Raw genomic sequence first — 24,754 nt, forward strand, 5'->3', positions numbered from 1 at the left:
GACTGCTCAATAAATACTAACCAAATGGGAAAATACATGTGTCAGTCGCTGCAATCCTTCAGAAGGAAAGTCAGAGCTGCCGTTGTCCTCTGATCTACTCTGAGGCTCCTGTCTTCTTAAGGCTTGGATATTAACACTTCTCTTAAATGCTGAGTGATTCCCAAATCTTTCCAATTCTGTCTCTTTTACTTTGCTAGTTCTGTTTTTATAAGAGCTTTAAATAGACCACTTTAAAGGCAGCTTTCATTTTCTCCTTCGAACCTAACAAAACAGTAGACAAACTACCATCCCATACTGTGGGAACTGAAGCTCAAATAGTCCCACAACACAGTCAAACAATAAGCCAGGAAGTCTTGCCAGAATAGACCTGAACACAGGTCAAGTGTCAACTAATCCAAACCCTTATCCAGTGCACAAAATGGCCTCTACTTTGTTCTCAACCACCAAAAGAGAGACATTCTACTTCTAATTCTCAGGCCACACGTCACAATGCCTAACATAACATACACACTGGATAAATAATTATTTTATTATGTGTTTATTGCTCTGTTTGCAGTGAGACCCACCCAATCCCACTACCGAAATAAGAAAGAGGAGGAAAAAGGAAAGAAAAAGAAAAAAAAACAGCAGCCAAAACAAAATTCATACTGGTACTTAAGGGGCTAAACTGACTTCATCCCTTATAAGCCTTATATTACTTAAGTTCCCAACCACGCCAAAAGTGTCTTTTAATAAATATTAACCTAGAGAACTAGTGTTGTTGCAAAATACCAAGATCCAAAGATACTAGGTTTTAACCAAACTCTGTCCTCTAGGTGATAGAAATGTTTCACTCTATATTATATTATTGAATTATTACTTTGTATAAATTTATGATGATAGACCTTATTTTTAAACATATAAAATGAGAATTGATTTACTGCTTCTAGAAGGTGAGAAAAATGATTTTTTAAAAGATCACTCAAAGAATATTAAGAATCTAACTTTCATCAGGGAATTCTAGTGGTATGTGCAATAGTTATTTATAACTAAAGGCAGAAATAACATGTAGCAGCTAATTTGATAATGATAACTTTAAGAACACCTTTTGAAAATCAAGATGGCTAAAATTAACCAAAAATTATCCCCTGGATTACACGAGTGCAATTTTCACTATCCAAAGTTTGCTTTCCTTTATATTCCAATTTTTGTTGCTAATAACTGAATTGTAGATTCTACGTAATATTACCTAAAGAACTGTAAAACTGAAACAGACTAAAAATATTTCTGACATTTTCCTTGTTTCCTTTCTACTGTACTCTCTCAAATGAAAAACTTAACCTAAAATAGATAATTGTATTATTTTATTTTTGCCTTATATTCTAAGAATTGAAACCAAAATCACCCCAACATAAAAGTTAAATTTTGGATAAAAACATGCCATTCATTTTTATTTTTCCCTTTCTAGAACCAAAATGTGTTCACCTGCTACATGCAGACTATAATGAAGAAAAATCAGTCTTTGGAATGAAAATGGACAAAGAGATCACACAGAAATTTAAGTTGTACAGAAACTGGAAAGCACCACAAAAACCAGACCAATTCTAATTGACTATGAAAGTCAGAAGATAGAATAATTTAAGAAGGAATTCGTTTTAAATTGTTACCTACATTTTTCACATAGGTTCTGAAATGGTAGAGCTTTGACAGAAACACCATTAAGCTGATTAGAAGGACACGGTTCTCCCATTTTTTATATTGGGCTACACGTGTTGTACTACATGAAGATCTGCCTAATAACTATGTGCTAAATAATTAATAAAGAGGGATGCAAACCAAGGAATCACAAGTGTGTTAATTCAGATTCAGCAAGCTGAAGCAAATGTAAGTTGAGTAAACAAGCAAAGAACCGGTATCTCTTCCATTACTCTTTGTGGCATCTGTCTTCCCCATACCCTTTGCGTAAAACAAACTCCTAAGGGGAAAAAAGTCATAAACTGGACAAACACTGCCTGTCTCTCCTTAGTGCTCATTATTTTTCAACCAGTTCTTAAGAGGGAATTGAATTAATTTCACATACATATTTCTCAAAAGAAATAGTGAAGGGGCACCATGGCATAAAAATAGTTTCCCCACATAAAAACAAGTAGGATTGACCAGGATGACAAGAGAACTGTCATAAACTTACAGGAATGACTGTGTTAACTAGCAGGGCTCTTTTGTTTATTGGTTTACATTTATTTACACAACCTTACGTTTCATCAGTGAATCAATGCAAACAGTTTGAAGTCAAAGTAGCCCCTCTTGGGGAGGGGCATGATTGTAAGAGGGACTTTACCTTACAAATGCAATTAGTATAACCTGGTTCTTTGTACCCTCAATGAATTCCCAACAATAAAAAGAAAAGAAAAAAAAATGATACAGTCAAATTAGGGAAGGCATTTTGTAATAAAAGCAAATCACCATCAGGGACCAGGAGAAGTTTTAGGAAAACAATGACTAACAACATGGGAGTCATTTCAAACCCATTTGAGGTGCTTTTCCTGCAACAAAGAGAACTGTGATGATTAAAATGCAGCAGCAAAGACTGTTTTGTGTAAAAATGAGCCACAGTGACCAGGTTAGGCAATTCCTATTGCTATAACCAAAATAAGCCTATCTAGCTGTGGCTAACTACAGAAGCCACCAACAGGGAAAAAAAAAAAAAGTCAAAAGATTAAATAAATTTAATCCATGCATGAAAGTAAGAAACATTTACTTAGCATTTGATCCAATATTAAAACAAATGAAAGATGACATACAGGAAAGTATCCCACTTGGTCCCTACCCATTGTTAGACACTCAACAGATCATCTCTCTCTCTTTTTCCCCCTTAGTGTATTGATCCACTGCCACGTGGCTCTATGTACATTTTCAGGTGTCTAAGTTTATCTTCTCTCTCCAACTAGACCCAAAAATATAAACTGTTTCATGCCTAAGTAGATATGTAAGTGTGATTCTTCCACAGGTTTGTAGTCTCATGTGAGCTACCCACAATATATTGAGAGATGAGACTCCTTCCACACTTGCCTCTGTCACCCTGTTGGTCAAGTTTCTCCTTCATCACAGTTACAGGACGGCCACAGAGGCGCCAAGAATCATGTTCTCATGCAACAACATGTCTTTCTCTTTATTATCAGGGAAGAGCATCTTTCCCAGGAGTCTCCTGGCAAACTTTCCATCATAACTAATTGACCAGAATTCTGAACTATGGCCAGGCCACCTTCACCTGCACAGGAACTTGTAAAAGCAAGTAAGGTAAGAGGGAGTCTTGTCAATTGGAAGAACGTGAGGAGAATCACTAACTGAATAGACAACTCACAGGATCTGCAATGCTGCAATGCAAGATAATGAATCAGAGGCATATACAATATTTAAAATGAAGACATTACCTCTACAACATAGAGCAAGAAAGAAAAATCTCGCTGCCCACCTATCTAAAGCGAGCCAAGAACTATGACAGAGGAGTGGCATCCCCTCTCCCTCACTGTGTGTGTGGATGTTTCTTGTCTGACATAGGCCACTGTATCTGAAGATCAGACTTCTACAGGCTCTTTATTCAAGTAAACAATCACTTGGTTTAAGTCCCAATCTCCTTAGATCCAAAGCCAGCAGAATCTCAGGAGTGTAACAATCTTTCTCTTGCTAACCCGGCAGTATAATACATGTTAACATAATCATTTAAAAAGGAGACAAAAACAGATAACCTCATGCCTGTCCAGTTCTTACATTTTTTTTTCAAACTGATGGAAAACATTAAGACGAAAACGAATTGCAAAAGTTCAATATTTGTTTCTTTGTGAATTAGGGGGGAAATGCACTTTCCGCTATATTATCACTTTCCAAATTCTCGCCAATCCCCTGTAGTTTTCATCACGCATCATTTTTGTGATTAATGACGTGCACCCAGTTAATGGAAAACAGCAGATTAGGTTTCCACTAATAGTTTTGCAACTTACATACATCGGCCTGCCTCATTTAGTAACAACCTTCCTGTTCAGTAAGAGAGTGATGGATTCAATCCCACAGCAGAACTTAGTTTTCTGCATACAAGACAGGTCAGATTTCTGGAGTGGAAAAAATTACACTTTTAGTGGTATGCTGCTCCTCTGTTGAAATTTAACGCTAAGGTGATACCTCAGACAGATTTTTTTCCCTGTTTATTTCTATTTAGCTATCCACTTAAAAATCTGTGATGCTTACTTGAGGTCTATAAAAATATGCGGAGTAGCACCTTGCCACCATGGTAAATAAAACAAATGTAATATGATAATCTCTATAATTAGTATACTAAGTGTAAAAGACATTATTCTGAAGACATAAGTGAGAAACAGTTAGTTCCTTATATATTAGTGTATCACTGTAATGATGTCAAAAACAAAATTTGCATTTGCTAGTTCTGTTTGTGTACAGAAAGTGTTGGCTCTAAATAGCTGTGATTTAGGAAAAAATACACAGTACAGTGGAAAGCATACTAATCTAGGAACAAAAGAATCAAGAGGCAAGAATTCTAGCCCATTTCTGCTCCAAATTACTTAGAAAACAAGTCTAACTATCTTTTGTTTTTGCCTTCCCCACTACCTTTTATATTTACCTCTCAAGTCATTTAACAATCGCTAATGTGTTTCAAGTTATTTCTGTGTATACCTCACATTCCCCATCTGGCTTCGGCTCCTTAAGAGCAGAGCACACATCTGATTTACATTTTTATCTCCTACAGTGCAAAGTTAGACTATGAGCTTCCTAAGAAGGGGGACTTTGTCTGCAGATCTCCAGGGATTAGCATGGTGTGACCTCAAAGTATGTATCTAATAGATGTTTTAATAAATGAAAAACCTAGAAAAGGATAGTATGCTTTCAAGATAAAAGAAAATGGGGGTACTGTTTAAGAGCCACATCAAATTAACTAATACCAACAAAGTAAGAAATGATCCAAAAATCTTACAAGAAGAAAGAAGGCAGAAAATACAAATGAATAATGACTAGCCAACCTGTAAAGTGAACCAAGATGATAATCACTGCTCTGATAAAAAATAAAACTTGAAAAAAATTAAACTAAATCTGCCCATGGCTCCCACCCAATCCTTACTAAAGTTTCAAATCACTATGCCTTTGTGATTTTCCCTGGAAAGTTTTTATCTGCTACATTAGTGATTTTCTTTTCTTTTTTTTTTTTTTTTTTTTTGCAGTTTTTGGCCAGGGCTGGGCTTGAACTAGCCAATTCTGGCATATGGGGCCAGAGCCCTACTCCTTTGAGCCACATTGGGGCGGCGCCTGTGGCTATTTGTGTGCTATGAAAATTTTTAAAGATCACTAATTAAATTATTTTCAAAAGACGTTCAAAGCACAGTAATTATATTTTTTTACTCTTTTCTTTTTTAAATGTCAACATAATTGAAGTGTGCTGTGGCAGTTTAACTATAGATTTAACTGTGTCGTGAGATAGGGGTTGAAAAACACTGATCAACTTATTGATCATTCTCCATCAATTGTCAAGACAGGATTTAAATACCCACACTTCCATGAAGCCTCCCTTGATTCTTCCTGGATAGAAGAGTAATCTTCCTGCTCTCTAAGCTTCCACAAGAATTTATCTGTGTTTCTCTACTAATATGTACCACTTAAATTAAGTGATTTACTCCAGAGCACCCTGCAAACAAAGATAAAAATAAAATAACTACAGTTTATGAAAGTAGAGGACATGAGATTTTAAAGACAATACATAACAACACTGACCTTAGTGAGCTATTCTTTTTAATAGGTATTTTTCACATATGTAAACCACTTAATATAATGTATCATAATCTTCAATATAGTGAAATTTAGACTGTATAGAGTTTCTAAGCAAGCAGTACTTAAACATTTGTATTTAGGCATAATTTCCCCCCTGAAGAACAATAAATGTGTGCCTATTCTGTTTTTTTTTTTGGGGGGGGGTTGTTTTGTTTTGTTTTTTTCAAAGAAAGAGTCTCTCTGTTGGCCTGGGTACAGTAACCTCGCACCATAGCTGGGAGTGCAGGTGCCCCCTCAGCTAATTTTTCTATTTTCAGTAGAGACAGGGTCTCATCTTGCTTAGGCAGGTTTGAACTCCTGAGCTCAAGCAATTCATCCACCTCTGCCTCTCAGAATGCCAGTATTACAGACGTAAGCCACTATGCCTGGCTATTCTGCTAATGTTGAGACAAGTCCTAGAACTTTATTGATAATGCAAAGAATAATTTGTAAGATAGTGTTCCCCTCTTCTAAGATGTAGTAAAGGGCACTCTTCTGCTAAAAAGTGGCTGGGATGAGAAATACACCATGCCGTTCTACATGCCCAGCATTCTCACCCACTCACGAGCTGGACCAGCCTTCAAGAAAGACATTTATCTTCAGAGCAAACAGATCTCCATAAACTACGCTATAAACAACGTTAAAGTACAAAATACTAAAATGAAACCCACTGGATCAATTCAATGGTTAAGGTTGTCCATAATCTGAAGCTACTTTATTCTACCAAGTCTAATAAGATGGAAAACTAGATGTTTTACAGGGGCCACAGCTATATTATTTTATGTTCAAAGCTGTCATATTGCTGTTTTTCTAAGGTCAAGGTTATTTTCTTTAATACATTTTAACCTAAAAAATATTTTTAAAATCTTATTTTATATGAAATATTTCTGAAATCTTAACCAACTGCTTGAGCAGGTTTGATTCGAGAGAAAGATACTTCAACAAATAAATTTGTCTGTCTGTAAAGCAAGTCTGACACACACTTTCTACACAGAGTGAGACTCCATGAGGTAGTTCTTTCCTTACCCAAGAATAGAAATCAAGCCTCCAAATGTCTCTAATAGAATCTCAAAACTGGCCCCTGATATCTAGTTACTTAAGTAGTTGAATTTCTTTTTAAGTAAAGTTGAATTTCGTTTTATCAGCACCTACATCACCTGCTAACAATTCTATCATATTTTGCCTGCAAACCAGCACTTACCACAAAATTGACAGATATTTGATTTCAAAGACTACTGAAAATGTATGGAAGACTTGATATTTTTCATGCTTTATCCTAAGGGGAAAAAAATGTGATGTAAATGTAGTTTATGTTACACTGGTTGTTTCTAATAATGAATGTACAGGTACAACTAAGTATATAATTGATTAAATCAATGAAAACATCAGTTGTGATTTATTGAGCACTGAGCACATGAACAAAAGTTACTCTGTTATTTGTTGTCATTGGTTAAGCTTTGCAAGTTAAGGAAAAACATGTGGAAGCAAAATAATCACTTAAGAAATTATCTACAGCTCAAATTTTTCTTTAAGTTTACATTTTTTTTTATCGTTAGGGATTCATTAAGGGTACACAGAACCAGGTTACACTGATTGCTTTTGTTAGATAAGGACCCTCTTATATTTGTGTCCCTCCCCCAAAGGTGCACCACACCCCTTGACCCCCCACCCCCTCCTGCTCTCCCCTTCTCAGCTCTCCCCACCCCCCACCCTGTACTAGGACCTTCATTGTCCTCATGAGATATTACCCATAGGCTCCATGGATTTGCTCATCTTTTTCTCGAACAAGGCATCTCCAAAAATATCTCACTGGCCAAGTTGAAACTCACCCAGGCACTTTTTACACTGTTTATTTAAATAACACCACAGACGCGTATTATCCTAGGGAGTTTCATCATGCAAAAGGAAACTGAACAAAGAACTATTTGTCCAGTCAAGATACAGTAACTCAGCCTTAGAATTACACTGCAGTAATCTGTGCTATAATGTTAATAATGTCAATAATTCCAAGATAGATCTTTAAAAATAATGAAAAATAATTATATGTATGTCATTTCTTAGTTATGAGGGAAAAGAAACATAGCATAGGCATACTACTTGTTGCTTATATCAAAATTTACTTCTATGATCTTTTTTAAAGGGACAACTAACAATCTGATTCCTTAAACATCTATCTACACAGGTAGCAAATATCCAACTGCTGAATATAGGTGATCTGACTCCAGAACCCATGTTTTCAATGATTTTGCTAGATTAATTTATTATTTGGGGCTTTGCTTTATGGAGGCTGAATCTATTGACCATTTTATTCTGCTGTCACAGCTTCTTTCCAGAGCTATGTTAAGGTCCTCTGACGGTTTCTCATGAAACCAGTATACTGATAAGGCACTGTGAGGGTGATACAGGGATGGCAGCCATCAACCCAATATTGTCAGAGATGAGCCCTCTGATGTTGCAGCCGGAGCTTCAGCATTAGTTTCACACCCACCCCCTCCCCACCTAACCCTTAGGCAGCCCTCCTGAAGCTGTGGGCCCTGAAAAAGCAGATGGCTACCGCAGACTGAAGAGGAACACCCTTTGTTGGGGAATAATGGCAACAGCCAGTACCTAATGAAAACCCACTGAAATCTCAGCAGACACATAACCCCAAACTGAACCATTACTATGAGGTAAGATAGGAAAATAACTCAAGACAAAGCAATTACAATAAGGCACTGCTTTTTGTCCTGTTCAGACAGAAGATGTATTTCATTTTTAAAAAGCAGAAATAAAACTATGATTAGTTTCTATGCTGATTACTTACTGTAATGAAATATACTTTTACAAATGTTTTCTCGTTAAGCTATATAATAAGCTACAAACAGGCAAGTCCTTTATAACTTAAATCTAAAGGTATAACACAAAAGTGAGCTTCTGAATCAATAAATTTCTGTTTTCCAGGTACTGAACCTCATGGTGAGGGTCACTGAATAACTCTCCAAACTCATCAATGGCCTTTTGTTGTTGTCATTGTTGTTGTTAAACAATATAAGCTCAGTCATACATAAGTTCAGACACTGTTCATTGTCTGGTGTAATCATGATTATGTTAAGTATTTCCAGAAAATAAAATTCAAAAATATTGTGGAAATGTCTTTTTTAATATACCATTTAATTGATAAAAATACTTAAGTCATCGTATAATTATAATAATTAATCAAATTAAAATAATAAAAATGCTTCCCTTAAGATAACATTCTTCATGAAATACTATGTCATGTTTATTTTCCAAACGTTACTTCCAAGAATTTAGTAAACCAGTTCGGTCTGAATTTACAGTCAATTTATAAAACAAAGTCACAGAGAGGTAATTGCCAATAAGTAGCTCTTTGCCAACCAACCAACAAATGTGAAGCTTAAATGTACTCCTTTTTTAGTATGTGGAAACATTCTCTCTCCTTTGAAGGTTTTTGCCAATACATCTAAACACTTCCTCGACAGCAAGGGTGGAGGAAGGCAAGAGAGACAATCCCTCATTACTATTTACCCCTGCGTAGCACACACACAGTGAGATCCAGTGACATCAACGCACACACCAGAAAAGCACAGATAATTACCTGGTACTCATTGGGCCAAAACGTGCTCACTGCTAGCTCAGCTCGAAGCCAATCTCTACCCGTGAATCCAGTCACGTTCCAAATCGGATTGGCAAGAGGTCCTTTGTTCACCCTGACTAGTATGTTCAGAGTGCCGGGATTCAGCCCTTTCTGGCTGTATAACAGGTAACTGAAATCAATGCAGTGAGTGTCATTCTCCTTCATCGTAGGCAACTGAAGTCTGGCTTTTTCTCCAGGGTCATGATCTGATGAGTCCACTATCATATAGGAACCTGAAATGACATTAGGAATAATAATGCTAAATACACATAAGCAGAAGGAAACGTATAATAATAAAAATGTACCAATCCATTCTGATCTGTCTTTCAGAATATAGCCAGAGAAAAGTATCAATCAAGCAGGTGTATTATTGAACTCAGTAAGAGACATTGTTCAAAGGACACAATGTGTATTAACTCATTCCGTTTAAACAACATCTTGTTATTATACTTATTTTGTAAATTAGTAAGTTATTCAAAGTCATAAAATAAACCAGCAAATGCCTGGATCAAATTCAGAGCTCACTGTGAAAAAATTTCTAGACTTAAGTAAACAGAATTCTTTTAATATAAATCAGAGAAACAAAAACAATAACTTATTGGCCTTGTTTACACAGAAGATGCACCTTTTTTGTTTTTTCCCTATACTGAATACGATGGCAGGGAGATAGGTTAGGAGTGCAGGCAATAGAATAATCCTAAAATCATCATTTATATAAGTTATGTAACTGTTTGCAATGTACTAATCACTTTGAAACTCATTCAGGGAATAATGATACTTTGTAGCACTAATGTGAGGACTAAAATTTAAAACTTCTGAGTAGAGAATTGTGCGCATAGTAGATTTACCCATCTGGAGGCTTACCCACTAAGCCGTTAGCTAATCACCACTTCTATTAGCCAAACTCTGCAGCAGACCCTATGCTCTTCTCAGGCTTTAAGAAATCCAGTTGAAATTACTAATCTACTTTACTTCCTTTTATTTAATAAATATTGGTCATCTACCATGGAGACGCACAGAGCATAGCACTCATACACAAACTTGACATTGCAAGCGAAGATTATGTAATGACTAAGTACAAAAATGGGACTTGACCTCTGGGCTGCTAATATGAATCCAAGCACCTCTGCAATGCAATAATCAGCTGTTCTCATGTCACTGTGGATTTTAACAAATACATATCACAAAAATGTAAATAGAATTATTTATCACACCTTAGAACACAAATTTTATCGTAAAATATCTTTCTTCTAGAATGTAATTTTAACCAAAATATATTAAGTGCAGTGTTACAGAACCGAGTACTACCAGGGTTACACACTCTACCGCCTCTTCTTAACAACATGCAGAATTAATCAATCCTCTGTATTCCCTCCTGAAAATTTGTACACATGACACATCAAGTAATCAACAACTACGGTTCAATTAACCCCCAATAACAGAGTCATAGCTTTAACTACTTAAGAAACCAATTTTCAAATCTGACCAATTATCACTGAATGGTACCCTATGGGTAGGCGCTTTTGTGAAGATTTCATATAACAAGTGTCCAAATATAGAGTAAGCACACTCCAGTGACAGTGACTTATATCATTGTTCACTACATTTGCCCACTTATCTCTTATAAGCTGGAATTATTTTCTATTTTCCTTCCTGATTCTCACAGACAACACTTTACTAGAATAAACTGTCCATGCTTATTTTTTGGAGATATTATACCATTTCTTAAACAGGATATCCTGGATTCCAACCTAATTTACAGAAGCAGGATGTTTCCATTCTTGGTTCTATCCACATTCTGAAGTCAGTGGCTGATTTAGCGAGATGTCTTTGAGACTGACCACTGTATAGCATACCAATTCTTACTTTGAAGTAGGCCCAGCCCTAAGATCTTGGATAAGGTAATCAGTGTTGGTGGGCCTCAGCTTCTTCACAAACCTGTGCCCTATTTCTCCACCACCACAGGTTTTCAGTGGCATATTATGGTAGTAGTGTATTTAAATTATTTTTACAAGTCTGCATCAATCATGACTTATGAATGTCAATTTTATAGTAATGATCTATGAAATGATTTACTGGCTAATTATTATTTTCTTCTATTACAGAATAAACCTGGAGTACAATATGCTTTCTGTCATATTTTAATTACGTAGCATGATATTTACCATTAAGACCATTTACTGATTTTCAGCCTGTTGCACTTTCAAGCTATAATAATTTTATTAAAGAAATGGGATAAGCAGATTGGTAGGCATTACCAATTTGATCATTAGGAAGGCAAAAGTCATAAAATAAAAGCTTGGCTAAATTATTTTAGGGTTTCAAGTAAGGTAAATAATAAAATGAGTGCTGAAAATTGTGTCTATATGGACTGTTTCTATTAAATGGTCTTCTTTCAATGCAGTCCATCACTATATTACCTGAATGTTCTGAAATTATGATGCGTTTAGTGCACAGTCCCCAGAAAGAAGCACTGGCACCAAAAAAGCCACCTGAGTCCTTCTCCCTACTGACTTGATAGAGTGGCAATTGACCCCACAGGCACCATGGAGGCAGCTGCCTGTGTGACACAAGATTTCCCTTCATCATCCTAAACGCAGAGAACCCTGTGCTGTTCTGATCAACTTCTAAAAACTACTTCTACAGTCTCCCAGCATAACTGGCTCCCAATCCTGACTGCAGGAAAATTCTACAATATGTACTTTCCTCATCCTTTATAACTTAAGCTTATTTACTATTGTTGTGTTACTAGCTAACTAACCTCCCCGGTTTCTAATAAGAGTTTACCTGCCTCAAGGCTTAATACTGAACTATCTGTGTTCACATCCATACAATGTATTAACTTTTAATTAATACAGTTTCTTTAATATGGCCTTACAAATATTTCTTATAGTCTCTTTAGCAGCAGAGTTCTCAAATATATCAGTCAAGGTACAGGAAAAAAACTTATTGTTATATTACTATTTATAAAAAGTGCAACCCTTCTGAAAAGCATTTGGCAGTAAGAATAAAAACCTTAAAGCAATCTCTGATCTAGCAATTTTGTGTCTACAAATATGTGCTAGATAAACAATCATATATACATCCAAGATACAGCTAAAAACGATGTCCATCTCATCATCGGACTTTAAAACAGTGAATACAAAGTATTTCAAATGTCCAAGAATAGGTAATTTATACAATTCTAGTAAATCAAGTTGTTGATCAATTATGCAGTCATTAAGGAAACATATTATTTAAAAATATTTTGTGAAATATATTCACAACATGGTAAGTAAAATATGGAGATTATAAAATATTATGCCCATTTGTGGAAATATGTATTCATGTTAAATATTAATATATACATTTGTGTAAATGTATATTCACGTATGCATACACATAAGTTTATATATAGGACTGGAAAAAACAAAGAATATATATCAAAATGTAATAGTATAATTTTGGGAGGAATATAATTATCTTCTGTTTTCAATTTTTGCTACGTACATTTTTCCAAATCCTCTACAATGAGAGGCATTAGATTTTTATTTATTTAATTTTTATTTATTTAAAAGGAGATTATATGAGTGCTACCTTATATGAGGAACATCAAATGAATGATAAACAGTAAATAAACACAGGTTTGGGGGCTTTCAAAATAAGTCCTTTTTTCAGTCTACAGATTTAACATCATCTTAGCATTCAAAAAAACACAACACAAAAATCAGTTATTTCTTATCTCAATTCATTTAAAAAGAGACAGAGAATAGTTAGATTAAATTGTACTTTTTATGTGTTGGGGTCCATAGCACAGTGGTATGGCTCCAGCCACATACACCGAAGGTGGCAGGTTCAAACCCAGCCCAGGCCAGCTAAACAACAGAAACAAAAAAATAGTGATGCGTTGTGGGGGGCACCTGTAGTCCCAGCTACTTGGGAGGCTGAGGCAAGAGAATCACTTAAGCCCAAGTGTTAGAGGTTGCTATGAGCTGTGACACTACGGCACCCTACTGAGGGTGACATAGTAAGACTCTGTCTCAAAAAAAAAATAATCATAATCATAATAAAATAATTGTACTTTTTACTAAAAATAATGGCCAAAGAAAATAAGTCTCCTATTCATAAACACCACTGCCTAGTATCTAGAGGAATAAGTAATATAGTATGGATTTTGTGTATAAAGGAACTTTTTTAAGTTACACTTCTATGAATAGGGCATTAACACAGACAACAGAATTAACAGCAAAGAAAATAACAAGTGCAAAATAAATTTCCATACATTAAAATTACTTTGTGTGTTTGTATACCTTAGTACGGTAACATAACATTTGTATTGTCAGTCAAAATCCTATAAACTGAAAAAGAAATTTCAGTTTCTTGGCTCAGTGTTGACAGCTTTCTATGATCTTGCTCCAAAGTACTTCAGTCATTTTACCTCTCACTTCTCTTCACAAACCACCTTCTCTCATATCTGACAAACTCCTCACAATTTTCTCCAAATGCCAAGCCAATTTTCTTTTCTGCACTGGCTCACAGCTTTTGAATTTCTGATTCTGGCCCTTAATTATACATTGCTTTTTTATAAATGTTAAATAATTTAAATGGAGATAATATATTTCCCTTAGAAAGGCAATAATGTTCTCATAGAAAGCACCAGTCTTCCTCAGTGCCCAATCACGAGACAGAAAGCATGTGGTAAACTTAACAGTGAAGGTATAATATAAAGATTTACTACCTATAAAAAGGTAGAAATTTAAAGTGATAAGAAAAGCCTTGGGTGGCGCCTGTGGCTCAAGGAGTAGGGCACCGGTCCCATATGCCGGAGGTGGCGGGTTCAAACCTAGTCCTGGCCAAAAACCAAAAAGAAAAGCCTTAACGAATAACCTGAGTACCCAAGGAATAAAACAAACGTGGTGAGGGGAGGGATGTTGCTGAGAACTGGGTTTCTTAAACAAGGGGCGGCCGTAGTTCACTGGATGATGAGTTTGCTTGTTCTCAGCAGAGCTGATCCACAGTAGCTGGAGAAGCAGGAAACAGTCCACAGCAGCAGGTGGCATGAGGTCTGGGCATCCTGCCTTGAGGGGAGCACGAGGCCAGGTCTGGGCTGCACGCTCCCTGGGAGATGATGTGGGGTATATCCAGAGAACACTGCCAGCTATGCAGCAACAGAACCAAAGAACCAAAAACACGGAACAACGTAACCAATAATAGAAGCGCCTTCCTTCCAAAATGTCCCTCCAGTGCCCTCTACTGACAAAGTTTAGCACTGAGCTAGCTGTAAAGAAGAACGCTTAAGGGTCAAGCACCAATATCACAGAGCAGGTAATGAAGGGTGAATTTGGAACTCTAAGATAATAAATTGATAACTGTCACATCATCTAATAAGGGCTTTGCACAGAGTAGAAGTCCCATAAACACTTATTAGTTGATTAAATGGATGAATGATTGAATGGGAAACAGAGAATGTTTTTTAGAATATAACATTATATAGTATAATAACATCGAGGCAGTACTAGCTCTACCTATATGTGTAAATAATTACCAGAAAACATCAAAACAAACAAAAATTATTTAATGCAACTGGTTTATGCTACTTTCAGACATAATGATTCAATGGAAGAGTATCATGTTTGGAAGTACAAACCTAAAATTTGGATCAGATCCACCCAAGTATATAAAGAAACCTTCTATCAGATTAAGGGTTCCAACATGCTTGAGACTCAGGATGCCTTTACATATTTAAAAAACATCGAGGACATTGAAGAGCTTTGGTTGCTGTGAGTTCTATCAAATTTAACCATATTGTAAGTAAAAACAAATATATTTCAAAAATATTAATTTGTTTAGCAATGATAATCTCATTAATTATTAACCTAATCAACAGCTTCATGAAAAATAACTATTTTCCAAAACAAACAAAAGAGATAGAATATAGGCAGTGTTACTTTCTGCAAATCTCTCTAAAAGAATTAGAGTCACATTTTACTTCTGTATTTAATAGGTTGTGATAACTATCATACATTATGTAACCTCTGGGAAATTCTTCCATACACTCATGAGAAAATGAGAGGGGAAAAACAACATCTTTGTGTTAAAAAAAAAAACAATTTTGACCTCATGGACCACTTGAAAGAGTATTGGAGGCCTACAGTGATCTTTGGACCACATATGAAGAAACGCTGTATTTTAATATACATAATTCTTTTTATCTTCCTGCTTTAATAAGAACATTAGTGCTTTTATTTACATTGAGTCTACCTAATGAATTCAGTCTCTGCAGGGAATAAAAACCTACTCTTTTAAATCAGTTAAAAAACAAAGCCCTTCACTGGGGTGTTGGATATCTGGAGAACAAAAATCAAGACAGCTGAATTCTCCTATACTAGTATAATAAAGGATTATGAAGAATGTTTTTATTAGGGTTCTGCAAAGAAAAAGGAGGAATAGCCATACACACATGTATTTATATTCCTTATTATAAACCTATTTATACTATGTAGTATATAGTTTATAATCTCTTTATATAAAATATAAAAAATATAAATATACTACATTTATACTATGTAAAATATAAAAAAATTTAAATATACTACATTTATACTATGTAGTATAATAAAAAGGAGGAATAGCCATACACACATGTATTTATATTCCTTATTATAAACCTATTTATACTATGTAGTATATAGTTTATAATCTCTTTACATAAAATATAAAAAGATATAAATATACTACATTTATACTATATAAAATATAAAAAAAATATACTACATTTATACTATGTAGTATATAGTTTATAATCTGTTTATATAAAAATATAAGAAATTATAAACTATATACTACATAGTATAAATGTAGTATATAGATATAGTAGTATATAGAGATAGTAGTATAATGTAGTATAGAGATATATTCTAGTATGTAGTACATAATCGCTTTATACAATAAAAAGATGAGATAAAACCTTTTATACGCATATAAATCTTTACAGAGAAATACAATCTCTATATAAATTTTTATATATAATAAGATTATATATAAAATTACATGTAAAATCTCTATAAAGATTTTTTATTTTTAATTTGTAATTATGAGGACATAATAGCTTATATATCTTTATAGGATTAAATATTTATATAGAGATACAATTTTATATATATATTTACCTAGAGATTCATATAGATTATATACTGCATACTAAATATTAATAAAATAAAGAGATTTATTACAAGAAATAGGCTCATGTAATTATGACAACTAAAGAGTTCAGATCCAGGAGAGCTAATGGTGTAATTCCAATTTGCACCTGAAGGTCTGAGATGTAGGAAAGCCAATAATATAAATTCAGTTCAATTCCAAGTCAGAGTCTGAATCCAAGAAGCAGATAGTCAATGGTATAAGTTCCAACTTAAGTCCAAGTCCAAAGGCAGAATAGTACCCATGTCCCAACTCGAAAGTGAGGTGGAGAGTAAATTCTCTCCTACTCCATTCAGGCCTTCAGTGGACTGGATGAGGGCCACCCATACTGGGGAGAACAACCTATCTTTCTCAGTCTACCACTGCAAATGTGAATCTCATCCAGAAACATCCTCGCAGACACACCCAGAAATAATGTTAAACCAAATATCTGAACACTCGGTGGTTAAGTCAAATTGACACATAAATTTAATTATCACTCAGGGCTTTTTTCCACTCTGGGCTCTCCTCATCCGAGAATCAGGTTGTTAAGTATGAACAGAAGAGCAGGGAAGACTAAGTAATCTGCTATTCTAATAAGAAAGGTATTTCTGTATGTTCCTTAGACCATTATGAATAGCTACCAAAACACCAACACACTGTGTGAAACAGTTTGTTCTTGGCATTGAGTGAGATTTTCACAGTAAAAACAAAGAACAAGCCAGAAACTGTTGATTAAAAAAAACTAAAACACTATATAGTAATATTGTTTCATGCCCAGAGAGCTGAAGAAGGAATAATCAGGATCTGTGCACAGAGAGAAGAGTGACAACTGATCATAATTTGGGTCTCAGCTCCTCTGGGACTTTTGTTTTCCTATGTTATAAAACTAATGTCTGTAAGTATCCCTGTTGCTGTTACCTTTGTGGTGAAGGCAATGCCATTACCCTGCTCTTTTTTCATAGTATCTTTCAACTTTTCATTTCCCTTTTTCAAGCCTCTTCTTCCACTGCCATTTGTCCTCACCTGATTAGGCAGTAACATACTATAACTCAGTGGTTCTCAACCTGTGGGTCAGGACCCCTTTGTAACAATGAAAATACATCCTGCATGTCAGATATTCACATTACGATTCATAACAGTAGCAAAATTACAGTTATGAAGTAGCAATGAAAATAATTTTATGTTTGGGGGTCACCACAACATGAGGAACTGTATTAAAGGGTTGTGGCATTATTAGGCATTAGGAAGGTTCAGAACCACTGATATAACCAATTATTAAAACTAACAACATAGGAATTGGTTTGATTTTTCCCTTTCCCTCACTTTTCTCTTGTAATTCACTAGCAATTTCTACTATCTCTACGTACAAGCTATTTCCTCAATCCTTCCACGTCACCTCATATTCACTTGCTTTATCAAGCTCCTATCACTTCTCAGAAGGACACAGGCCCAGGATCTTAACATGTTCCATGACTGCGTACCACCAGCCCTACTGAAAGCCAGACTAATTTTTCCCCCACACACACAATTAATCTTTTCTCATCCTCACATTGCAATTGAGTGTAAAATCCAAACTTTTTAGCTTCAATATGGTCTTCTCCAACATTATTTCCCACACCTCTCTTCCCTAACTTAAAATGCTCCAGATACAGTGGGCTTTCTTCTGTCCCTGAACAAAACCCAGGTTTATGTTGGTCCCAGTCTCTTACACATGTAGCATCTTCTGTGTGGAAGGCTTTCTCTTCAGCGGGCTAATTTTTATCATTCAGGTCTCAGCTCAAATATCACCTATTGGGAAGCATTCCTTGGTTTGTTCTAAGATCCTTTTTAATATATCACTTTTTTGTTAGATCTTTCATATACTTGCCACTTACTAAATTTGTATTCTTAACCGGAAAACTCCATAAGAAGTTGGAATTTCATCCATTTTGTTCATCCAAAAGTCCAAAACAGAGTCTGGAGCATTCACTCTGGAGCTGAATGTTTTTACAAGAAAATTTGACAAGTTTCTATTTGTGTTTCCTGTTTTGCATTCCCAAAGCACTTACATAATGTTCTTTTATGTACCAAATATACTATATCTGCCTGTGCATCTCACTGGTCCCAGCATAAGCTTTTCAGGATCAGAAAGCTCATTTGACTGTGCACCTGTAAACTTTTGGTGAACTCAATTAAAGGCGAGCAAAAATAAGAGATTTTTTAAAAAGCATTGTGTTTTTCAAAAATAGTCAAAAAAAATCATGAAATTTGAATGACATTAAACAAAGTTCTAAATCTTGACAATTGCCCCAATAGATTCCATTATTTTGCTATGTTGGCATCATAGCCCTTACTTTTTTGCATGTCTATTTCCAATTCTTCAAGATTTTATATCTACTACTTCTTGAGATTATGTTTCTCTTTTAATAGAGTTCACACCCTATCAATTTAATGAGGCACACATTTTAAAATGTCTGATTAGAAAAAGTAAACTTGCCCCCCAAATCTAAAACAAAAGGACTAAACTTTCATCATTGCAGAATTCTTATTCTCACAATTTTGGTCTTCCTAAAATGTCTCTCCCATTGCCTTGGTAAAATATAAAACTCCTTCATTCATGTTCTGAAGGCTAAAATTTCTCTCTGGAGTAAGGGCTTTGTGTCTGTTCTAGGTAGTGAACTTACATTTGAAATTCTTAAAAAGTATTGATTTCCGTAATACTTCCTAAAACTTTCAGAGAACAAAAGAAATAAATAAAACAAGGCTTCAGAAGAAAGTATCACATTTCTGCTTCTTAAGAGACTAGTCTGCATCTGGCATTTATGTGCTACATGTTAAGATCTGAAAGGAGTCATGTACTACTCCAGTTCACTGCCCTTCCCCTACTACATCTTAGAAAGGAGAAGGAAGTACTTGGCCCCTACCCTCACCAAAAAAATGTCCAGTTCCATCTTTATGACACAGGAAACCTATGCGATACATTATCTGTTCCCTATTTGAAAGTGGCTAACTTTAATATATTTCGCTCTTTCTTCCAGGACCTTTCAGGATGCTAACTCCTTCCCACGTGTCCATTCAATTTTCTAGCTAGGAAAACTAATTTAACCGTTCTCTGCTTAATTGCTTATATTGAAGAGTCTGTTCCCCTGAGATCTGGTGTGAGGACTACATGATGCGCTATGGCACGCTGATTAGAATAGCTCAGTCCTCAATATTTGTTCCTTTGAACATATTCAATCTTTGTCTTCATCAAATAGTAGACAGAATCAGACAGAGAGAAAAGTAGAGACTAGGGAACATCTGAAGAGAACATTTTCAAAACTTAAAGAAAGAAGAGGACCACGTTCAAGAGTAGCACACTCAAAACTTCTTATTCAGTAGCCCTGAACCTTCACAGCTTTCCTAACTCTTCCCTTCACAGCTCTAACCCCTTTCACACCAATGGGAACCAGCCCCCCTTCTCAGCTTTCTCCTCTCTGTTCCTCTATAAGCCTCTCTCTCTTTATTTCTCTAAAATCTGATATAAATTTCAAACACTTTTCCCTTGACCCCTACTCCCAGGAAAAAATACCCACATACGCACAACTTCACCAACAATTTTAAAGCACTCACAGCTCTAAGTTTAAGAAACCCTGTTGTAAGATTTCTCCAATTTCTGAAACCCTGGTGCTTCCCTGTGGCTATCCAACCTGCACAGCTTTGATGTTATGTCCTCCTGAAATGTTTTGAGAAGTAACTGATAAAATGAAAAGCAACTTGAGAGAGAATAATCAGAGCCACATTACCCCAAAAGGCAAGAGAGTCTTTGTCCTGTAGCCAATTTTATAATCATCAGTTGCCTTTTAAAAAGAACCAAACTTTGAATAAACAGTGAAACGGAAAATAAGGTAGCGCAGGCTATAGTCTCTGGAAACTGTGTAAAGACTAAGCATCATGCTCAAAAATACCACCTGTGTTCTGGATATATGTCAATTCTGTCAATAACATAAAGGCCAGAAGGGAAGGTCAGTAGAAAAAAGGTGTACAATCCTTCCAGATTTTCCACATAAATGAACAGTCTCAAAATCAAAATATTCTATTCAGTAGTCACAATTAGGTTTGAAGGTACCAAATTTCTATTTTAACATATAAGCACACCTCAAAGACATTGCTGGTTCAGGTCCATATCGTCACAATAAAGTAAATATCACCTTAAAGCAAATCCCATGAATTTTTTTATTTCCCATTGCATAAAAATGTTATGTTTATACCACACTGTAGTCTATTAAGTGTGCGATAGTATGTCTAAAAAATAAGGTACATACTTTAATTTAATAATACTTCATTGCTAAAAAAATTCCATCATCTGAGCCTTCAGTGAGTTATCTTTTTGGGTTTTTAAAAAATTTTAAATTTTTAATAATTATGTGTAGATAAGAGTTACATATCTGTATAAGTGAGGTTTTGATATAGATCTGCAGTGAGAGTTAATTAAATCAGGGTAACAGGTGTATCCATCACCTCAAGCATTTATCATTTCTTTGTGTTAGGAATGCTTCCAATTCCACTCTTTTAGTTAAAAAATGAGAAGAAGTGAGATTTGTCTTTCTGTGCTTGACTTACTTCACTTGACATAATGTTCTCTTCTTCCATTCATGTTGTAAATGGGAAGACTTCGCTCTTTCCGTGGCTATACAGGTACAATATTGCACTGTGGATGTGCACGGCATTTCCTTATGCATTCATCCTTTGATGGGTACCTAGGCTGACTCTAAATCTTAGCTATTGTGAATAGTGCTGCAGTACATAGGAAAATGCAGCTATCTTTTTGATACACTGATTTCTCTTCCTTCGGATAGAGGCCCAGCAGTGGGATTGCTGGGTCACGTGGTAGTTCTGTTTTCAGGTTTTTGAGGAATCTCCATACCCATTCCCACCAACAAGATGGTTCACCTTTTCCCAAATTCTTGCCAATATTTGTCACTGCCTGCCATTTTGATAAAAGCCATTTTAACTAGGAAACATTTTTTCAAACACCTGTTGGCCACTCATATGCCTTCTTTTGAGAAATGTCTATTCAGATTCTTTGTCCATTTTTTAATCAGATCATTTGATTTCTTCCTTTTGAGCTGTTAGAGTCCTCAGTGATTAGACCCTTGTCAAATGGGTAATTTGCAAACATTTTCTCCCATTTTGCAGGTTGTCTCTTCCCTTTGTTGACTGTTCCCCTTGCTGTGCAAAAGCTTTTTAGCTGATTGTGATCCCATTTATCCCATTTTGCTTTGGTTGTCTGTGCTTGGGAGTATTACTCAAGAAATCATTGCCCAGACTAATGTCCTAAGGCATTTTCTGAATGTTTTCTGTGAGCAGTTTCAGTTTCAGATCTTACATTTAAGTTTCTAATCTATTTTGATTTTATTTTTTTATGTGGTGAGAGACAAGGATCTCGTCTTACTCTGCTGCACATAGAGACCCAGTTTTTCCAGCACCATTTATTGAAGAGACTTTTCTTCCCCACTGTATGTTCTCGGCACCTTTATTGAGGAGGATAAGTTCACTATAAGTGTGTGGATTGAATTGAGTGTTTATCTTTCTGCTAGTGGAGGGTCTCTCTTCAATACTGAAGGCCTTGTTCTTTGGCTTTGGCTAAAGGGAATGTTGTGGCTTGTTTGATATTCTCTCCAGACAACTAAAACTTCTCCGTATCATCAAGAAGGTTATTTCACTTTCTTATCATTCACATGTCCACTGGAACAGCACTTCTAATTTTCTTCTTTGCTTCACAAACTTGGCTAACTACTTGGCACAAGAGGTCTAGCTCCTAGGCTATCTCAGTTTTTGACGAGTTTTCTTCACTAACCTTAATCATTTCTAGCTTTTGGTTTAAAGTGAGAGACATGTGACTGTGCCTGTCCGCTGAACACTTGAGAAGACAATGTAGAGTTATTAACTGGCCTAATTACAATACCTCCATGTCTCCAAAAATAGGGAGGGTTGAGGAAATGAGCCGTTCTGTGGAGCATCAGAACACAAATGTCATCTACCAATTACCATCTCAAGGGTGTGGTTCACGGTGTCCCAAAACAGTTACATCCAATATCATTGATCTCAGCTCACCGTAACAGATACATGTGAGATTAAAATATTGTGAGAATTACCAAAATGAGGCACAGAGACACAAAGTAAGCACATGCTGTGGGAAAAATGGACCTGGTAGACTTGCTGGATGCAGGTTTGCCACAAAACTTTAATTTCTTAAAAAAACGCAGTATCTGCAAAGCATAGTCAAGTGAAGCACAGTCAGACGTGCCTGCCTATAGTTGTCTGAGGGCTATACGTCCCCTCCAACTCTGTGATTCTGAAAGTTCCTCTCTTTGAGGTGACCTTAACCTGGAAGATTCAAACCGACAACTGTGACTGCTCAATTGTTAGCACTGTGACAATGGTCACTACTCCTGAATAAGTGAATGGCAAATAATGATCAATTAGGGAAGAACTGAGGTCGAGCAAAGTCTCTCAAGTGAGTTCTCAGGCTGCTGTGACAGAGCGATCAGGTCTGAGGAGCTGTTCAACTGGCAAGCAAGGAAGCTTTTTCCTGCATTTAACTTTGAGGACTACTAGCATTGCTAATTACAATAGAGAACACTTCATAAACTTTCAAAAGGAAGGAATAACATATATCCAAATGAAAGCATATTTCTGCTGATGAGCAAGAATTCTGCTCTGAAGTCAAAGAGGAGGATAGAGAGCCAGGCTCTGCCCACAGCACTGCACCTCACCTCTCCACAGAGGGGACGGACAGCCAGGCTCAGCCACTCCTGCCCACGGCACTGCGCCTCACCTCGCCTCTCCACAGAGGGGACGGAGAGCCAGGCTCAGCCACTCCTGCCCACGGCACTGCCCCTCGCCTCGCCTCTCCACAGAGGGGACGGAGAGCCAGGCTCTGCCACTCCTGCCCACGGAACTGCTCCTCGCCTCTCCACAGAGGGGACGGAGAGCCAGGCTCTGCCACTCCTGCCCACGGCACTGCCCCTCGCCTCGCCTCTCCACAGAGGGGACGGGAGAGCCAGGCTCAGCCACTCCTGCCCACGGAACTGCTCCTCGCCTCTCCACAGAGGGGACGGAGAGCCAGGCTCTGCCACTCCTGCCCACGGCACTGCGCCTCGCCTCTCCACAGAGGGGACGGACAGCCAGGCTCTGCCACTCCTGCCCACGGCACTGCGCCTCGCCTCTCCACAGAGGGCGCGGACAGCCAGGCTCTGCCACTCCTGCCCACGGCACTGCGCCTCGCCTCTCCACAGAGGGGACGGACAGCCAGGCTCTGCCACTCCTGCCCACGGAACTGCTCCTCGCCTCTCCACAGAGGGGACGGAGAGCCAGGCTCTGCCACTCCTGCCCACGGCACTGCGCCTCGCCTCTCCACAGAGGGGACGGACAGCCAGGCTCAGCCACTCCTGCCCACGGAACTGCTCCTCGCCTCTCCACAGAGGGGACGGAGAGCCAGGCTCTGCCACTCCTGCCCACGGCACTGCGCCTCGCCTCTCCACAGAGGGGACGGACAGCCAGGCTCAGCCACTCCTGCCCACGGAACTGCTCCTCGCCTCTCCACAGAGGGGACGGAGAGCCAGGCTCTGCCACTCCTGCCCACGACACTGCGACTCGCCTCTCCACAGAGGGGACGGACAGCCAGGCTCTGCCACTCCTGCCCACGGCACTGCTCCTCGCCTCTCCACAGAGGGGACGGAGAGCCAGGCTCTGCCACTCCTGCCCACGGCACTGCGCCTCGCCTCGCCTCTCCACAGAGGGGACGGAGAGCCAGGCTCTGCCACTCCTGCCCACGGCACTGCGCCTCGCCCCTCCACAGAGGGGACGGACAGCCAGGCTCTGCCACTCCTGCCCACGGCACTGCGCCTCGCCTCTCCACAGAGGGGACGGACAGCCAGGCTCTGCCACTCCTGCCCACGGCACTGCGCCTCGCCTCTCCACAGAGGGGACGGAGAGCCAGGCTCAGCCACTCCTGCCCACGGCACTGCCCCTCGCCTCGCCTCTCCACAGAGGGGACGGAGAGCCAGGCTCTGCCACTCCTGCCCACGGAACTGCTCCTCGCCTCTCCACAGAGGGGACGGAGAGCCAGGCTCTGCCACTCCTGCCCACGGCACTGCCCCTCGCCTCGCCTCTCCACAGAGGGGACGGGAGAGCCAGGCTCAGCCA

The 24,754-nt window shown here is 37.7% G+C and overlaps 1 protein-coding gene across 5 annotated transcripts in view; it reads right to left on the reverse strand.

Annotated features, from left to right (window-relative positions):
* Positions 1 to 24,754, reverse strand: part of PTPRK (protein tyrosine phosphatase receptor type K) — a 556,126-nt gene that overhangs the window by 344,825 nt on the left and 186,547 nt on the right. For all 5 annotated transcript variants that reach the window (XM_053590941.1, XM_053590944.1, XM_053590942.1 and 2 more), the window contains exon 3: positions 9,386 to 9,657. In XM_053590941.1, coding sequence (XP_053446916.1) covers positions 9,386 to 9,657 — 272 coding nt within the window. The remainder of the gene's footprint in view (positions 1 to 9,385; positions 9,658 to 24,754) is intronic.

Source organism: Nycticebus coucang, chromosome 5, assembly GCF_027406575.1.
Source record: "Nycticebus coucang isolate mNycCou1 chromosome 5, mNycCou1.pri, whole genome shotgun sequence".
In the NCBI taxonomy this organism is placed as follows: domain Eukaryota; kingdom Metazoa; phylum Chordata; class Mammalia; order Primates; family Lorisidae; genus Nycticebus; species Nycticebus coucang.